Source organism: Eubalaena glacialis, chromosome 16 (assembly GCF_028564815.1).
Source record: "Eubalaena glacialis isolate mEubGla1 chromosome 16, mEubGla1.1.hap2.+ XY, whole genome shotgun sequence".
NCBI classification, from domain to species: domain Eukaryota; kingdom Metazoa; phylum Chordata; class Mammalia; order Artiodactyla; family Balaenidae; genus Eubalaena; species Eubalaena glacialis.
In genome coordinates this window covers 81,020,546-81,040,592 of record NC_083731.1, presented here as the reverse complement: position 1 = coordinate 81,040,592, position 20,047 = coordinate 81,020,546, and the positions used below count along the sequence as shown (strand labels likewise).

Here is a 20,047-nt window from a genome sequence, read left to right as displayed (position 1 = left end):
TTAAGGAAATTAATAAAAGTAATTTCATCTGCAAAATTTAAAACTTTATTGATTTTAAGTTTGTATGAAACAGCAGTGCAGGGATGATCACTAGATGAGAATGGATCTACCTCTATGAGGATCTTAGTCATTGATCACAGGAGCAGGTGCGCCAGGATTGAGGCACATCGTACTGGAGAGGAAGGCAAAGATATTAGCAGGATCTTACATCTGTCTGGGCTTTCCATGTTTGAGTCCTCTGTGTGCACATTTTTTCATTCGAGCGTAACAAGCCTCTAAGGCGGCAGGGCGGACACGGCCATCTCCATTTTATACAATAGATAAGGATCCTAAGACTTGGAGAGACTTTCCTGCCCAAGATCACAAAGGTGGAGCCCAGACCATCCACTTCCCAGTTAGTCACAGATCAGATATACACACACTTAAATGGACACAGTGTCTCCACAGTTTCTATCAAAAGGGCTCTTTGGTAACCGGAAAGACGTCATGACTATTTTGTCGTAGAGGTTGCTTGGGCTAAACCCCTCCTCCCTTTTCCGTTCACTGATCAGGGACCCAGAGTCCTCCCACTCCAGCCCAGCTGCGTGCAAGGTTTGCACAGATAAATTACTTGCCAAGCCAGAGCTGAAAGCTAAAACGTGATTATTCAAAAAACAGATGCAAAGGATAATAGAGGTTAATGACAGCTAGTCAAAGTACAAACCTTGGTGTTTCTCTCTCTCTTTTGGAAGAACAATCACAACTGTCATTTGACGTTCACCAAGTAATTCTGCACGATCGAATTAAAGAACAAGTACTGGTTTGAAATGTTTAAAAGATAACAGTAAGAGGGAGAGGAAAGCAAAGTTCCAACGCATCCCATACATCTCCTTTGTCTTCCTCGAAGGCGTCCTGGACTGGGGCCTGCGGGACCCGCCATTCAGGTTGCGCGCGTCGGGGGGGCTCTTCACGGGAGCATCTTCCTTACACACTTCAAGGGGAAGTCCACCACAAGTCCCTCTCTCCCAACATTCCAAGTTCCGACCTAGCTCTCCCCACCCTGCCCCCCAGTACAATTTCGGCCAATTCCTAATCGGCTCTAGTAATGTCAGTTACTCTTCTCGGCCTCCGAGTGGGAGAGAAGAGAAAGCAGGTGCTTCCTGGCGGGCGGACCCCGCGAGGGCATGCAAAGTTCCCGCGCCGAACTCAGGAAAGTTGGGTGGCCGCCTTCCTTCCCCCACGCACCCCGGCTCTGCGGCTTCTTCCAGGAGCGCGCGCGGATGCCGAATAGAAGGTGGCGCGCAGGGCACTCATGTCGCGGAAACATCCCCAGCTGCCCCTGGGAGCAGAGAACAGGTGCATTTTCTCCGACGTCCGGGAGCGGCGCCCGTTGCACCTTGCCCGCGGTCGCGCCCCTCGCGCGGACTCCCGCTCGCCCTTTGCGCCCCCGCCCCCCCCCACCCAATTCGGGGCGGAGAGAGGCGCGGGGCCACGGGTAATTATTGCCGGCGGGGCCCGCTGGGGAAGCGGGGGTGGGCGCGCCGGCGTGGGGCGGGCGGCGCGGCGCGGGCATAAAGGGGCGCGGCGCGGCGCCCCGGCGTCCGGCTCCCGCGCAGCATGCCCGCCCACGCCCCGCCGCGCCGCCCGCGTCTGCGGACGCCACCGCTGCTGCTGCTGGTGCTGGTCCTGGGCGGCCGCCACCTGCGCGCCGAGCCCGGCGACGGCGCGCAGACCTGGGCCCGCTTCGCGCACCCTCCGGCCCCGGGTGCCGCGGGGCTCTTCCACGACACCTTCCCCGACGGCTTCCACTGGGCCGTGGGCAGCGCCGCCTACCAGACGGAGGGCGGCTGGCGGCAGCACGGCAAGGGTGCGTCCATCTGGGACACGTTCACCCACCGCCCTCCGGCGCCTCCAGGCGACACCCCGGTAGCCGGCCTGCCGTCGGGCGCCCCGTCGCTGTACCCGCCCGCCACCGGGGACGTGGCCAGCGACGGCTACAACAATGTTTTCCGCGACACGGAGGGGCTGCGCGAGCTCGGGGTCACCCACTACCGCTTCTCCATCTCGTGGGCGCGGGTGTTCCCCAATGGCAGCGCCGGCGCCCCCAACCGGGAGGGGCTGCGCTACTACCGGCGTCTGCTGGAGCGGCTGCGGGAGCTGGGCGTGCAGCCCGTGGTCACCCTGTACCACTGGGACCTGCCCCAGCGCCTGCAGGACGCCTATGGCGGCTGGGCCAACCGCGCCCTAGCGGACCACTTCAGGGATTACGCCGAGCTCTGCTTCCGCCACTTCGGCGGCCAGGTCAAATACTGGATCACCATCGACAACCCATACGTGGTGGCCTGGCACGGCTACGTCACCGGGCGCCTGGCCCCAGGCGTCCAGGGCAGCCCGCGGCTCGGGTACCTGGTGGCGCACAACCTCCTTCTGGTGAGTTCGAGGGGCCAGGCGGAGGGCCACGCCAGGGAGAGGGCCACTGGAGACGTGAACCTCCGGTTAGATGAGGCTCCATTTGAGCACATCTGTGAGGTTACCTGGGATTCACACCCGGGGAGGAGGCGGGGGGGGGGGCGGGGGGGGGACGGGGGGCGCTGAGCATCTCGGACTTCCCTGGAAAGCGTGGAGTTGGGAATGGGAGGGAAGTCCCCGCAGTGGGAGCGCCTGTGATTGCCCTTTTGGGCCCATCGTCCAAAAGAAATTGGAATCAGTTTCTCCTGTGAGACAAGGGAGCTCCTTTCTCTGAGGGTAGAGGAATTCCTAGAGGTAAGATAGGGAGGACTACGAGCAGCCACGGGGAGCATGAGAAAGGAAACAAGTTTGTTCGGAAGCCACGCAGATAGCATTACTCTCTACTAGAGTTTGTGGAGATGTCATGAGTTCAGTGTTAATCCAATAAGATCTGTCTTGCTTGTAGCACAAGTTCACGCTGCAGCAAATTTGAAGGTATTAAAATCGCATCTACTGCAGAGCAGAGTTCAAACTGTCTTTGGATGTTCTTTCTGTGGCAGGATTGAACACTACATCTACCAGCCTTACTTAATCAGCAGGGGTATGATGACCTCTCATAAAATCTTAAACAAAGCTAGCCATAAAATACAGAAACCACTACAGGGTGATACAGATTGGGTCCTACAACAACTGTATTTGCACGATGCTCTCTCCAATAGGAAGGATTCCTCAGGGATGAGATTATTAGGCTGACACAATTGATTTTAGCACCCTTGTGCAAAAGGCTTAATAAATTTTGACAGCAGGAAGAATGAATGTGCCATGATAAAGTTGTCCCCCAAATAATTCTTTCTCCTTTTTCTTCTTTACTTAGTATTGAAGATTAGGTCTCATCGATTTGAGGGTTCATTTATAATCTCAGTTATTGGTACACTTTGTACAGAATTTTGTATCATGAGAGAATATTTTATGGATATGTGCAAACATTTTAATAAAACTGTTTAAACGTATAACTTTTGGCACCACATTTTGGTGACTTGTGGGTCTACTGGAAGACCTATTTTTCCTTAAACATCTTTTTTGGAGTAGAATTGCTTTACAACGGTGTGTTAGTTGCTGCTGTATAACAAAGTGAATCAGCTATACATATACATATATCCCCATATCCCCTCCCTCTTGCGTCTCCCTCCCACCCTCCCTATCCCACCCCTCTAGGTGGTCACAAAGCACCGAGCTGATCTCCCTATGCTATGGGGCTGCTTCCCACTAGCTAGCTATTTTACATTTGGTAGTGTGTATATGTCCATGCCGCTCTCTCACTTCGTCCCAGCTTACCCTTCCCCCTCCCTGTGTCCTCAAGTCCATTTCTACGTCTGTGTCTTTATTCCTGTCCTGCCCCTAGGTTCTTCAGAACCTTTTTTTTTTTTTTTTAAGATGAAAGACCTATTTTTAAATTTAGAATTAAACCACATATTTTGAACAGAGTCAAGATGAAGACCACTTCTACACACTTTAATTGAAGCCATAGATAATTGAGGCAGAACAGTATTGGGTTATTGAGTTGACTTACTGCTTGGAGCTGCTGGTAATGTTGTAATAATGGCTAATTAGACTGTATGTCAGCTCCACAAAACCTGTTTGGTACCACAGGTCATAAAAGAATGTTGGCTTTGTTTGACAAAAAATTTGTGATTTTAGTGATTCCATATTGATACATATTTTTCATTATGATACTTTAGAGCAGTGTTAATAAACTTTTTCAGTCTGTCAATCCTTTTAAGGAATCAGAAGACCCTAAATAGCACCTGTTCATGGTTGGTGATAGAAAAACTATGGGAAAAACTGGCCCCTTTTTTAAAGAAAACATAAGCAAATTTCAGTTCGTACCGGAAACAAGAGATATGTGGACCAACTGAAGGACCTAATAGACCATTCCTGCAAAATTACTACTTTAGATTTAAATGACAGGAGTTCTATTTTCAGAATGCATGTAATAAACTCTGTATAAGTACAAAAGTTATCAATTGTTATAGCCACTTACATGATCATTTCATACATAACATAAGGAACTGGGGCTGTAGGAGCTTTCTGGTACTCTGGTATTTTATTTTATTTTGATTCTAAGCTACTGATCTTTTTTTACTATTGGAGTACAGTTGCTTTACAATATTGTGTTAGTTTCTACTATACAGCAAAGTGAATCAGCTATACGTATACATATATCCCCTCTTTTTTGGATTTCCTTCTCATTTAGGTCACTGCAGAGCACTGAGTAGAGTTCCCTGTGCTATACTGTAGGTTCTCTTTAGTTATCTATTTTATACATGGTATCAATAGAGAATATATGTCAATCCCGATCTCCCAACTCATCCTACCACCACCCCCTCCCCCTTGGTATCCATACGTTTGTTCTCTATGTCTGTGTCTCTATTTCTGCTTTGTAAATAAGATCTATACCATTTTTTTCAAATTCCACATATATTACTCTGGTATTCTAAATAGTCAACATGCTTTTGGTTCTTGTGCCCACTCTTGGCCTTTTGATTAACTTCCCAGTTATATTTTTGTATCCTTACACAAAAACTTGCCAAACACTAACCATCCTTCCAAGAAATGCAGTGGACTTTGTGTTCATAAGAAATTAGTAACAGGGGGACAGTTGGTTTTGCTGATGCTGCAAACATAATTATAGTTGCTGTAAAATATTAATTTTGCTTTCAAATTTCTTTGGAATTTAGTCATTCTTGTATCTTATGAAGAAATAAGTTGTCATGATCAAAAATGGTATCTTTCATTATTTAATATGCGATATTTTCATTCTGATTTCAATACTTTTTCTTGGCGTGTGTGTTAGGGAGGGGGGGGGAGGGAAGTTTTGATCTTATTTGAAAAGATAAATCATATTCCCCAGATTTTGGTAATGGAACATTTTGGTAATGGAACATTTCAGCTAGGGCTTAGATATTACTGGTAGGGGTCACTGGGCCCCTAGCTTATTCATTTGCATTTGGGGATATGATGCTTGTGAAGGATAAATCTGGCCAGCACCCCTCCCCTGCCCCATTCTCTGCTTCCACTAATTTACAAGTGGACTAAGGAGACCCCTTGGGGAGACTGGAAATTTGAACACTGCCCCCCCTACCCCGGAGGACAGGAGGCAGGCCAGACAAACTGCAGGATGAATAATGAGGTGGGGAGGCTTTGCTCAGAATGGAGTCTTTGTGGTTTTTTGCGGGTTTCTGGTACTGAGGTAAACCTTGATAAAAATAGCCTCTGTGTGTGTGTATGTGTGAGAGAGAGACAGAGACAGACTGACAGCCAGAACTGAAAGGAGGATTTCCCTGCAGAGCCCTAGGAATCCAGACTGCTTTGCTCATGAGTATAACCCAGGAAGAAGACACACCTCCTCTCTGACTTGAAGAGGGACTGCTCTGCCTTCATAGCTCTTGAAAGATGGTTCTTGATGGCCCCTGAAGAACTAGTGTTAAGGCCTGTAGTTGGGAGTCCAGCTCCAGCGGTGCCTCTGAGTTTTTGTTCTGCCCGTGGGTTTCTGAGAGGACCAGGACCGAGTTGAAGATAAACATGGGCCTCCCAGGGAGTCTTGCAAATGTCTGTAAAGGGAACCTGTGGGAAAAGACAACTTGTTTCACTTAAGGAGGTGGGGCTGGGAGATATTACTTTGGGCATTTTGTATAGTGCAGACCTGACTGGTATTGAACATCAGTGCTCCTGTCTCAGCTGATCTGTCCACAGCATCTTTCCAGCCACTATTCTCTTTCTTGCTGCACTTCCTCAGCTTGGCTTCCAGAACCCAACTGTCTCTCCCTTCTCCTCTCAGCTCACTGGCGATTCGTTCCCAGTTCCCTTTGCTTATTCCTCTTCATTCTGCCTCTAAATACTGGAGTGCCTTGTACTCCCTCCTGGGACCTCTTCTCTAGATTCGCTCCAAGTGAACTCTTTGAATACTCTATGTCCTGATGACTCCAAATTTTGAGTCTCCAGCCAGAACTTCTGCTCTGAGCTCCAGACTTGGAGCACTTGGAGTGCCTTCTCCACTTTGATGTCAAATAGGCATGTCACATTTAACATCCAAAAACAAATTCCTGTTTTCCCCATCTCCATTATGGCAGCTTTGCTCTTTCAGTTGGTTGGGCCCCAAACCTTAACTTCTTCCTTTCTCTTACATCTTATATTCAATCCATCAACCAATCCTATAGCTCTACCTACCTTCAAAATATATACAGAATCCAACCACTTCTTCTTTTATCTATAGCTACAGGTCCAAGCCCCTATCAGATTCTGCCTGCATCACTGGAATAGCCTCCTAGCTGATGTCCTTGCTTCTGCACTTGCCCCTTGCAGTTTGCCATGATGGATATTCTCAAGGATATCATTATGTATGAACAAGATAAAGTCCGTCATTTATTAAAATCCCACTTTTTCTTCGAGAACCAGCTCACATGCTCCCTTTGGCTCCACACTCGAATGCCATCTCTTCCTCCTGTGGAATCCCACAATGCTTCACTCTGATGCCTCCTACCATACTTTTCCTTTTATTTAATCATTTGCTTCCTTTCACTAGCCAGGTAATTCCTTAAGTGAGGAAGCCAGGTTCACTTCATCTATCCTAAAATGCCATCTTGCCCTTGGTAGGTGCTCAGTAAGTGGCTTCTGGCTGTTTAACAGCCTGACTCTGCCTTCATAAACTGATGCTCCTAGGATCTGCTCTCTTTGTCAGTCTTTCTAGCCACTTTCTTATGGGACAGGGGGTACTAAATCCTAATCAGATAGTAAGATCAGTAAATATAATGGGGCAGAATGTGACATTTTTTAGTAAAAATATAAGGTTCATCATTAAATGTATGACTCCATTGTAAAAATTTCCAAACAACTGAAAACTATCTACAGTCACTATGCAACATTATAAAAAAAGTTTTCAGAATGGGAGGTGGGGAAATTCTCCTGGCTGGCTTTAGGAGCATTTATTGGAAGTGGCTTTGTTATCTGGTTGAGTTTTCATTCCCCAAGTAATAGTGGAGGCAATTTACCTACTAGATACATGTTTAAATTATACATGCTATGTACTTTTGTGAAGCACTTTACCAATTTTCCTCGCATTAAAATGTTTTTGGTACATTGCTGGAATAATCAACTGGGTTGAACGTTAATGTATTTTACAGACTACTGAATTCAATGGTATGTTTAACCAGAAGCGGTTAAAATATCTCCTGAAGAGCTTGACTCACTCTTCTTTGAATATCTGATTGAACACAGTGTTTTTTGAAGGTCACAGTCAAGTCCAAGAAAAAAATTTACAAATAGGAAAAGAACTAATAAAATAATTTCAAAACCATAACAATGTTTCACAATGTCAGTTATTTCGAGTTGAAGAAAAGAGGGAAAATACAGACTACTAAGCATTCAAATAGTGCCAATATACATTTCTTAAGTGCAAAAGGAATGAATGCACAACTGTGTTACCGGAATGTGTAGTTAGTCATGAATTTGGCACACAGAAGTCTTCTGAGTTATCTTAATTTTTCAAACAATATGATTGCTCCAAGCCAGAATCTTAAAATTAATTTGTACAAAAAGTGCTTTTCTTTCAACGAATGTTATCTTTTTAAGGCATACAGGAAATTTTAGGTGTAGGAAGAGAATAAAGTACAAAATAAAATTGGGAGGACAAGAAATAAAGAGTGGGTAAGTAAGAATACATACTGTTACTGAATCCTTCAAGATCTACATCTTCTCAGGAAACTGCAAAGTGATACTTGTAATCTATACTTAAACAGAGCATATAAAAGGTAGATTATGCTTATCTTGATACATTCTGGGCACAAAGATAATCTAAAGGATCAGTATAGCTCTTCTCCCTTCTACCTTGGGATAAACTCTTATTTATCCTTCAAAGACTTGGCTCAAACCCTCCCATTTTGCGATAACAGGCAGAGAGGATCATTTACTCATATGCGACTCCTTGAGGTCAGAGACTGCATATCATATTTCTTTTTAAATTTTTAGTGCTTATCTCAGTCCTTGGAGCAGAGGAAATATTCGATACAATTTTTAATGAATGAATAAATATAGATGTAAAATAATTTTACTTCAATATGTTCTTTTTTTCTTTCTTCTAAATTGAACACCTACAGTCTGCTTTCTTACCCAGTATCTGGGAAGGAGTTTTAAAAAGTGAGGAAGAGCAGGGGGAAAAATTTCTGCCCAGATAGGTATGTAACCTTTGCACATTTCCAAGGCAAATAATATCCCCATTTTCATCCCGTGGACAGGGGAGGAGGGGAACAGGGGAAGGGGGAGAACGTGACCTTGTGAGTGCCTGACCTGGAGGCTGCATCATCTCTTCCACTCACCTCCCATTGGCAGGACTCAGTCACGTGGTGTAAGGAGCGTGGGAATTACTGCAGCTGCGTAGCCGTGTGCTCGGCGAATCAGGTGGGAACACGTCATTAAGGACACGCATTCATCTCTCCGACACCGTCCACCTCTCAAATATATTGTGAGAATTAAAACAAAATCATGTATGTCGACATGTTCTGAAAAACGTAAAGAGCTCTACAAAGGTGAGGTATGAATTTTTATTGTCGATAAAAGCAAGAGTGTTTGAGAAGTGATCCTCTTGAGCTGTTCAGGTGAAAGGAATTAGACGAGTGCTTTAGAAATTGTTGCCTCACTTCTTCATTCAGTGGGATAGAGTCTTTGCAATTATTTCAACAGCATTTGACTAAAGATTTTCAAATCAGTTTTGAGATAATTTATTTTACATAAAACGTATTACCAAGTGCCTTTTCTTGATGTTTAAAGGAAATATACTAAAATTTATGACTGATATAATTTGATATATTGACTAAAGATAAATATTTAGTGAACTTGCATGGCCCCAGTCTGAGTAGATTTCTTTTATTAATAACATTATTGTTTGAAGTATGGATGTCAGAACATCATCCATGAACCAGTATCATTTATAGTTTGATAAAATACTCAAACTGAAACCAGTACTATACATTAAGTTTAAATATAATGGTGAGAATATATTATTTCCATGTCTGTAAGTGCACTACTATTTGATAATTAGAATGTTAGAATTAGAAAGCACCAGGGAAATCCCAGGTCAGATTTCTTCTCAGGACCAACTCCTTGCAGTGGTCCTGGGGTCCTCTAGCTTCTGCTCGACTATTTGCAGCAAGAGGAACCCAGCTCCTCTCAAGTTACCCACTCGATTTTATCTTTTATATTGATTGGAAACCTGCCTCTGTATGGGACTCACCCGCGGTTGTCTCTGCCTTCCTAAATCTCAAAGAATAAAACAAATTGCTTTTTGACGAGACAGCTCTTCAAATATCTGAAAAGGCCACTATGTTCTTCCTAAGTATTTTCTACTTGATTCACACTCATGGCTGCTCCTCCGAGAAGAATTAGAGGGAGCTGGCATTTAGTCAGGGCTCATTCTTGGGAGACTGCGATGGGGCAGACAGGAATGTGGTTGAATTCTGAGAAAGCAAATGTGACCTTTGAGAGGCCTCTTTATCTTCTGACACTTGAGGAAAAGGTGGGGAGAGAGAGGGAAAAGTTGACCTTTCTATCTCCCCAGGGGGGTGGGTCTTTGAGGAACAGAGCAGAACAGGGCTGTCTGTGGGAGCTGCCTGTGTCCATCGCCCTTACCAAGGGGCTGCGGACGGTGGAGATGACTGAGGACACCCGAAGTAGGAAGGGCGTTCTGGGCTCTGCGTTCTGGGAACCAGCTGTGCAGCCGGGGCCAGGTGCAGCAATGCGCAGTTCACGCCACAGGATCAGTGCGTGGAGGGACCGAAGCTCGGGTGGGAGAGGAGGGGAAGGACATGAAGCAGGAGAAGTGAGCCCAGACTATTTGAAGACTTCTCTTAAGATTTGATGTGCAGACCAAATTTCAGCTGCCCCAGATGTTCAGGGCACATTTCTTACTCTGGACACCGAATCCCGTCCCTTCCGTCCAAGACTGCATTCGCGGTTTTGGCTGTTACCTCCCTGCGGACTCGGATTAGTTTGCGGTCAGCTAAAACCTCTCAGGCTTTTAAATTTTTCCCCATGTGAATTGCTGTTAAGACAGACTTCCCCTGTCATCTCCTTTTGTCACTTATTTTTGAACTTTTAATCGTATTGAATTTCATCCTCAATGTGTAAAGGTGAGAGGAGGATTACCACAGATGGCGGATGCTTCTTAAAAATTGGAAATAACCTAAACATACTAGGGTGATCTGTTAAAGGAATAGCAGTGCACAGGTATAGTGGAATAAATAGTATTCGGCCATTAAAAAGTTAATGTATGGTGATAAAAAAGTTGCACGTGGTATGTTATTAAGAGAAAAATGCCATATGATATATTATGCTTTTTATATATCTCTGTTGTGTGAATAAGTAGAGAGTACTCTATAGCTCTTTAGCTGTGCTGAGCTCTCTTCAGCCACTGCCCTTCCCCCAGCTTCTTTCCTGACATGCCCAAGCCTAGATTTGATATCCCTGCTTTCTGCTCCAATAAAATCCTGTACTGCCCTTCTAATAATACTTAACACATTTTATTGAAATGATTTGTTTGTTTGTCTTTCCTCAAAGACCTCAGCTTTGAAATGCTAGGAGTCATGTTTATCTTGCTTTCCATTTATATCCAGAGCATGAATGAAAGACTGCACTGGCTCCCCCCACCCACCCCCCCCAAAATGTGAAAGGGGAAAAGAAAAATGTTAACAGTGGGTTATTTCTGGATAGTGCGATTATGGGTAATTTTTTTTCTTTCTGATTATCTGGATTTTCTAATTGTTCTATAAGCAAAATGTAATACTTTTGTGATAGAGAAATCGTAAGTGGTGTTTCTGGGAAAAGATGGCTGAGTGAATTTACCCATCTAATTTTTTTTCCCTCTTGAAACCCCATTAAACTTTAGTAAAGAAACAGTTAAAGCAAAGAAGGGGGGGGCGGCAAGGGGAGGGAAGGAGCAAAGGAGGGAAGGGTGAGGGAGAAAGACCCACAGTGATGGAGAGAGTAGAATAGTAACAAAAATTTGGAAACTGAGAAGCATGTGGGAGAGTATTCCTGACTCAGCGGATCTGAGCAAGCTGACTGCTGAATTGGCTGTGGGAGAAGCCAAGAACCAATCCTACGATTGCAGAATCTTCCAGAGGCTCAGAGAATAGCAAGAGCAGGTACTCTGGAACTGGAGGTGAAGGGAGTGGGTGCTTAAAATGAGAAGAATTGGTTGAAAGCTGTGTAAGAAACAACTAGATTTCTGGGTCTCTTCCCCCAATCCCGCCTGTTGGGCATATGCTGCTTCTCCACTCAAGGAGAAAACTGGAAGTGAACTTTCTGGAGAGTATAAAATGGAAAGTGTCTGGACTGAGGGACATCAGGCACAACTGAGGGCATGAGCAACACACTGAAAATAAGGACTAAGTGAACGTATGCGACAAGTGTGAGACACCCACCCCTTCCCCAGACCGCTCTTCCACCCCGCCCCCAGCTCTCCTCACCCACCAGGCTCTCGGAATGTTGGCTGTGTGACTTCTACTCTCCAAGGAGGGACTGGAAGTATCTTCTCCAGGGAGTCTGATGAGCTCATGCGGAAAGACCTAAGATGCTGATCCTAAAGGTTCCACAACAAATGGCAGAGACGATCACTCCACAGTGAAGCTCAAAATCAACACGCCCCACCCACATGCTCGGACCTTCCAGTCAGGGTTTTTGTTTCTCATTCTTAAACATGAGTAGACAATCAAGAATCAACAGGATCCGAGGAAAGCCTCTAATATGAAAGATTGAGACCCACCTAAATAAAGAGGGGAAAAAAGCAACTTTCTGGGGCAAAAACTTGGAGGAAACTGAGAATATATAAGGAGGAAAAAAAGGTAAAAGAAAAAAAGAAGACTCAGTCAAAAGATATTACAAACTTCTAGTTATAAAATAAGTCATGGGATGTAATGTACAGCATAGTGATTATAGTTAATACTGTACTGTGTGTTTGAAAATTGCTAAGGGAGTAGATCTTAAAAGTTCTCCTCACAAGAAAGAAAAATTGTAACTATGTGTGGTGATGAATGTTAACTAGACTTATGGTGGTGATCATTCCATAATATATACAGATATTAAATTATTATGTTGTATACCTGAAACTAATATGATGTTATATGTCAATTGTATCTCAATAAAGAAAAATAAATTTTAAGAAACTCAGTAAATTCTTAAAGAGGAGAATATGTTGCATCTAGAAAATAAGAATAGGATAATACAATAAAATAGGTTGGGGAAAGAACAGTTGGAAATTAAATACATTATAGCAGAAATGAAACATTTAATAGGATTGGAAAATAAAGGTGATGCAATCTCTCTAAGAACAGGGCAAGAAAGAAAGCAAAGAGATGGACAATAGTGGGGGGAAAAAAAGTAAGAAAATTGGTGGACCAGCCAGAGGTCCAGCATTCAAATAATAGGAGTTCCAGAAAGGGAGGGGTGCAGTAGAGTGTTAGGCCTGGGGCCCCCACTGAACGGTGCGTCTCAGTATTCATGACCTGTGTACTTGCCTCCCACGTAGACTATGGGCTAGAACAGCGCTCCCCAACCTTTTTGGCACCGGGGACCAGTTTTGTGGAAGACAATTTTTCCATGGACTGGGGGGCAGGGTGTGGGGGAATGGTTCAGGTGGTGATGCGAGCGATGGGGAGCGGCAGATGAAGCTTCGCTTGCTCGCCCGCTGCTCACCTCCTGCCGTGCGGCCCGGTTCCTAACAGGCTGCGGAGCGGTAGCGGTCTGTGGCCCGGGAGTTGGGGACCCCTGGGCTAGAGCACGTGACTTGTTCAATGGGGCAGTAGCAAGTGCGGTGCAAGCAGAAGCTTGATAACTACATTCACAGTGGAACTTTTCTTTCTGGATCACTCCCTCCTGAAAGTACAGGAGATAAGGGCCTCTCTATAGGCTACCAATGAGACCCTCTGGCTCACATATCTCTATAGGGACCCAATACCATATAGCAGGAACCAGTCGATTCCCTTCTCCTTGTAGACACTGGAGTGCCTGAATCATTGCATCTGTAGCAGCATTCCCGTCTACCAGGACATTTTCCCAGGTTACTACTGGTGAAATATTTAGCAATCGGGGCACCATCTTGTGTCAGGGGACTATCCGCCCCCTAAATATCACCCAGAACGGCATTCTCTTTGCCTTCCAGGAAGTGAAGCCTCAATTGTGTTTGGTCTTCTGAGAAGCAAATGTCAAGACAGCATTAGATGTGCAGGACATTTATTGAGGGGAAACAACTGTGAAGTATAAAGGGGATGGAGCTGGAGAAGGCAGATGAGCCTTTAGACCATGATGCATGTCTGACACCTGTGAAAGAGAGTGGGCAGGAAGGCGGATGGGATAGGAAGAGTCTCAGATGTCAGTACAGGTCTAAGAAAGATCCAGCCAGGCCAGCGAGGAGTTCTTGAGCCAACATTTCCATTGGATGGGGCCATGGCTTGTAGCAATGGGTCTGCCTTAGTACCCCTGCTATATTCAGTAATAAGGGAGTATCCCATGAGAAGCATGGCCTCAGGGCCGATGTAGTGAAGGGCCAAAGGGGAAGCGACTGGTGCAAATAGTCAATTATGCTCCTCACAGCAGGAGAACTGAGTGGCACATTTTTCATGGCTACCACAAAGACCAGTGAGTTATGCCATTCAGAAGAAAGGAACAAAAATTATTTCCAACCAGAATTTATGTATCTACACTATTAGTCATTCATGAGGGTAGAATAATGAGATTTCAAGACATTCAAAGTCTCAAAAAATACGTCTTCCATGAGTGCTATATCGGGAAGTTATTGGAAGATACACTCCGTGTAATGTGATGTAGACATAGGATATTCAAAACAGTAGGTCTAACCCAGGAGCATGATGATGAGTTGTAGACCCAAGAAATCAACTATGCAGCAGAGCTAAGAGCAACCGGTCCAGAAGAGGAGAAGATTCCAGAAGTGTGTCTCCAAGAAAATATTGGAGGCTGATGTGACCTTGCAGAAGTTTGTGCTGAGAGGCTATTGGAAAAGTGTGGGAAGAATTAGCCACAGGTACAAAGATAATCGAGGAAGTAAAAAAGCAATACAATTATTAACTTCAAGGAAAACAAAAATAAGAAAGGAAACTTAGTATTAATTACCATATTAGAATACCTAGCTGTGAGTAATAGTCCTGTTGGCAGAGTAATGTCAGTACTGAATATTAGTTACTCAAACCAGAACCTGATGTATAATGAAATTGCCTGTGTGAGGGAGCTAAATCCTCATCTACCGTAACAGGAAGTCAGTGGATCATGTCTAAAGTAGGGAAGTGTGGAAACTGTAGATCTCAAAAGAAAAAGTCATAAAAGTCAAAGATGGTTACCTCTGGGGAGAAAAGGGGGGCAGTGGCAGTGGGGAGTAGGGTGGGAAACTGTGATTACTGTTTTAAGTTGCATAAAAATTAAAAAAAGAAATAATTTTACCATTGCTTTAAAACTTAATTTTGCTAGTTATAGTACATATGTGCAGCATTTCAGCCTGGAGAATTCTTTTTGAATCAAGCTTTGAAGCATTTCCCAATTTTCAAATTAATGCCATTTGAGTTTTCATTCTTTCGATGATAAAAATGTTGAAAAGAAATAGGGCCATGAGTAAATCCTGTAGGGTATTGTTGGTCACCTTCTCCCAAGTGGACCTTTCCCATTAATTATGTTTCAAACATCTATCAGTGTTTGAGTCTTAATAAGAAACCAGTAAATTTTGTTTAATCAATAAACACTCTTAAAATATGGTCCTTCGAGCATTAATTATTCATACAGCAACAGTACTGTCTTGTATATGTCCTACTTTTCTTCTTCTTGACCCCAAGAATATTCCAAGAAGATCTGGCAATTGTCAAAATTATTACGTAGAGTCTATTGTGTTCCCAGATAAGCTATACAAAACCATAAAAAAATTATTTGGGGGCTAGTTTGGCACTTATTTTATGAATCCATGTTGCCTCCTCATTATCTTCTCTTCCTCAGTACTGATGTCTTTTTTATTAAGCCATTTCATAATATCGCTCATGGGTCTATTTCTGAAATGCATATTTTCTTCCCTTTTAAAATTAAGAACATTTTCATTCTTCAAGCACCTTATATTCTATGATCCCTCTAAGTACCTGATGACTGTTCCATGATCATAACTGCAAATCCTTTTGGTGGGTCCCTCTTGGAGATGAACTTGGAATGGCATGTAGTCACCTGGAGTGATTTCCTCCTGCAGTGATTAGGAATCCAAGTCTAGAATGTAGTCTGAGGATAGATACAATAAAAGGGCAAGCGGCAACAGAATCAAATATGCTGGTGACAGTAGTTAAAAGGATGCCGCAGGATAGATAAAGACAATCTGAGAAAGACCTGGAAGATAAGAGCAGAACTGGTGGTCTTCAGGAGACCCAACAGGGGTAGAGGACTAACGAAGTCAGAGAATTGAAATGACCAGTCTCTGACCTCAGAATGCAATGTTGACTTTCAAATCAACTTTATTATGTTGGGGGTAATAAACTGATTTTAGAAATATATGTCTTTTATACAAATAAACTCAGTCACTCAAATATCATTGAGTGCTTGTACCTGTTGTGCAGGTCATGTACTGTATACAGCTTGTAATCCTGGATTTTATTTCATATAGATACAGTTCTGCTGAGGAAGCTCAGAGTGGCACGTGGGTTGATATCTTGATAAATTCATGACCTGCTGGGTGACCTGCTGCAAAGTCTCATGCCTAACAGGGGCAAACAGGCTGTTTCACCCGAGTGAAGTGGGCCAGTAGGAGAAGTTGTGGCCCTGGATGAGCATGTGCCCCAAATAATTCTCTGTCAGGAGGGATGAGGTATGGTCTTGCCAGATTCTCTGATTTTAAAAGAAGCTAGAAGCTCAGAATTTTGAGTGAAATTTCCTGAATTTTAAAGATTATCTCAAAAAAAATTTTTTAAGCCTGACAAAGGCCAAACAAATCTCCATGGATTTTGAGTTTATAGCCCCCGACCTATAGCATCTGGCTCATCTGAAGCCCTGACAGGAACGTGACTCCACACCCTCCAGTGTGCCTCGTCCATCACTATCTGCCTGAGGCTCTAGACGGGGGCTGTGGCCTCCCACTGAAGTGGTGACATTTCCCCAAATTGAATGGTTGCGTATGTTGAAGAATGTGGATTTTTGAGCATGTTCACATTGGGTAGTGCCAGGGATTAGATCCTGCAATATTAAATAAATAATGGCTATTCACTTAAACTTATGTTATTCGATGACATCAATAGGTCTTTGTCAGATCATTAGACAATCTACTTAATCGCAGAGAATGCTCACAGCCTACCATATTCCCAGGCCTGAGACTGGAGGCTTACTTTCTGGAGTAATTGACAGACAGGGGAGTGGAACTTTGGGGCTGCATAGAGCAAAGACAGGAGTGAGACACAGGGATGAACACAGGGGCTCAACTGGAATTGTACCTACAAACTTTCCATCACCTCCCAGCAGCCTCATCACTCTAAGCAGATAGCACCTGTCTCTCCTGGTAGGGGAAGGGAGGATATATGGTGCCTTTGAATGGCACCAAAGTAGGGATCTCACCCACTGACGTTGGGGGCTGGTCCCCTAATGAAGTGACTGACTTCCTGGCAAATCAGCATAGCTTGCTCCCTATAAAGTGTCCCCATGCCTATAATTTTGACTAGTTCTTAAGTACTTTTCTCTTAAATATGAATGGACAGCCAAGCATCAAAAGGTATTTGAGGAAAGTGTTCACCATGAAACAGTGAGAATAAAATAAATACACAGAAAAGCAAACCATGAAAAACACATTATGCAGGAAATTAAATACACACAAACTGAAAAAGGAACAAATCAGAGAATATTTAAAAATTCTTGAACATCAACAATGTGACTGTTGAAATAAAATGTTTAGTAAAAAGATTGAAAGATATAGGAAAAGAATTGCCCCCAAAGTAGTACAAAATTGTCACAAAGAAATGGAAATATTAAAGAAAGGGGAAAAAAATTTAAAAGATGGAACACAAAAGTCCAACATCAAACTAATAAGAATTCAGAAAGAGAATAAGGAAATGGAGAGCAGGAAATTATTAAAGAAATAATATAAGAAAATCCTCCAGAACTGAGGAGCACAAGCCTTTAGCTTTAAAGATTCTTCTGAATTCCTAGCACAATGAACGCACAGTTATGTAAGGATTTAGAAAGCTTACCTTCTGGTATGGTACTGGCACAAAAACAGAAATATAGATCAATGGAACAGGATGGAAAGCCCAGAGATAAACCCACGCACATACGGTCACCTTATCTTTGGTAAAGGAGGCAAGAATATACAATGGAGAAAAGGCAGCCTCTTCAATAAGTGGTGCTGGGAAAAATGGACAGCTACATGTAAAAGAATGAAATTAGAACGCTCCCTAACACCATACACAAAAATAAACTCAAAATGGATTAAAGACCTAAATGTAAGGCCAGACACTATCAAACTCTTGAGGAAAACATAGGCAGAACACTGTATGACATAAATCACAGCAAGATCCTTTTTGACCCACCTCCTAGAGAAATGGAAATAAAAACAAAAATAAACAAATGGGACCTAATGAAACTTAAAAGCTTTTGCACAGCAAAGGAAACCATAAAGAAGACGAAAAGACAACCCTCAGAATGGGAGAAAATATTTGCCAACGAAGCAACTGACAAAGGATTAATCTCCAAAATACACAAGCAGCTCATGCAGCTCAATATCAAAAAAACAACCCAATCCAAAAATGGGCAGAAGACTTAAATAGCCATTTCTCCAGAGAAGATACACAGATTGCCAACAAACACATGAAAGGATGCTCAACATCACTAATCATTAGAGAAATGCAAATCAAAACTACAATGAGGTATCACCTCACACCGGTCAGAATGGACGTTATCAGAAAATCCACAAACAATAAATGCAGGAGAGGGTGTGGAGAAAAGGGAACCCTCTTGCACTGTTGGTGGGAATGTAAATTGATACAGCCACTATGGAGAACAGTATGGAGATTCCTTAAAAAACTAAAAATAGAACTGCCATACGACCCAGCAATCCCACTGCTGGGCATATACCCTGAGAAAACCATAATTCAAAAAGAGACATGCACCACCATGTTCATTGCAGCACTATTTACAATAGCCAGGACATGGAAGCAACCTAAGTGTCCATCGACAGATGAATGGATAAAGAAGATGTGGCACATATATACAATGGAATATTACTCAGCCATAAAAAGAAACAAAACTGAGTTATTTGTAGTGAGGTGGATGGACCTAGAGACTATCATACAGAGTGAAGTAAGTCAGAAAGAGAAAAACAAAGACCGTATGCTAACACATATACATGGAATCTAAAAAAAAAAATGGTTCTGATGAACCTAGGGGCAGAACAGGAATAAAGACACAGATGTAGAGAATGGACTTGAGGACACAGGGAGGGGGAAGGGTAAGCTGGGACGAAGTGAGAGAGTAGCACTGACATATATACACAACCAGATGTAAAATAGATAGCTAGTGGGAAGCAGCCGCATAGCACAGGGAGATCAGCTCGGTGCTTTGTGACCACCTAGACGGGTGGGATAGGGAGGGTGGGAGAGAGAGGCAAGAGGGAAGGGATATGGGTATAGATGTATACATATAGCTGATTCACTTTGTTATACAGCAGAAACTAACACACCATTGTGAAGCAATTATACTCTAATAAAGATGTTAAAAAAAAAAAAAGAAATCTTACCTTCTGTGTAATCTTTCCTAAGAAGCTAATGGAAGGCACGCACCAACGAAATTACAGAGTAAATAAACGGGGAGAAAATAGATGTAGAAAAGTATGGCTATTATCCATAAGAAATAAAGAAAAATTCTAGGATGAGAGCAGTTCTAGACAGCACCTAGTCCAGATGGAACCAGGAGGATGGAAGATTCTAGCAGAGAAGGGAGAGCTCTAAGTAAAAAAGTAGACTCAATAGAATAGAGGGTAGTGAATATGATGGAGAATCACAAAAACATTAAAACACATAGAAAATATTACACAAGTTTAATAGTGAGGTGGTGATTTATTCAACGGAAAATAAAAAGCTGTACAAAAAAAAGGAGAAATATTATAGTGTCCTATTTGGCTCTGCAGTGAACAATATTTATATGAGAACCTCGATGCGACTATTGGTTAATGATTTGAATAAGAACAGACATTTGGGAGAATGAGGCAAGAAAATTGAGGAGTGTTAGAGAGCTAACTCTTCATTATGTTGAATTATTAAATGTTGGAAGAAGCATATTATTTAGAAATATGGTAGTAATTACTGGCAGAAACAGCTAAAAGTTAAGCGTAGTTGTCTGCAGGGAGCAGAAGTGGGAGTTTGAGAGGGGCTGGGGAAGATGCGTACTGTTTTTCATAAGCCTTTGATTTTAAACTACATTAATGAGTTTATTTAATTAAAAATAATTTTGAAAAAGCCTGTACCACTGAATAATGCTTTAAAGTTTCTGAAATGCTTTTGTGTATTTTGGGGGGCAGGTAAAATAGTTGAGAGGCTCAGATTTTAGGGAT

At 43.1% G+C, this 20,047-nt stretch overlaps 1 protein-coding gene across 1 annotated transcript in view; it reads left to right on the top strand.

Moving 5' to 3' along the window:
* The first annotated feature begins 1,579 nt into the window (after positions 1 to 1,579).
* KL (klotho) overlaps positions 1,580 to 20,047 on the top strand; it is a 45,417-nt gene continuing 26,949 nt past the window's right edge. Inside the window, exon 1 of the mRNA XM_061170639.1 lies at positions 1,580 to 2,409. Within this exon, the coding sequence (XP_061026622.1) occupies positions 1,597 to 2,409 (813 nt within the window). The 5' untranslated portion in view covers positions 1,580 to 1,596. The remainder of the gene's footprint in view (positions 2,410 to 20,047) is intronic.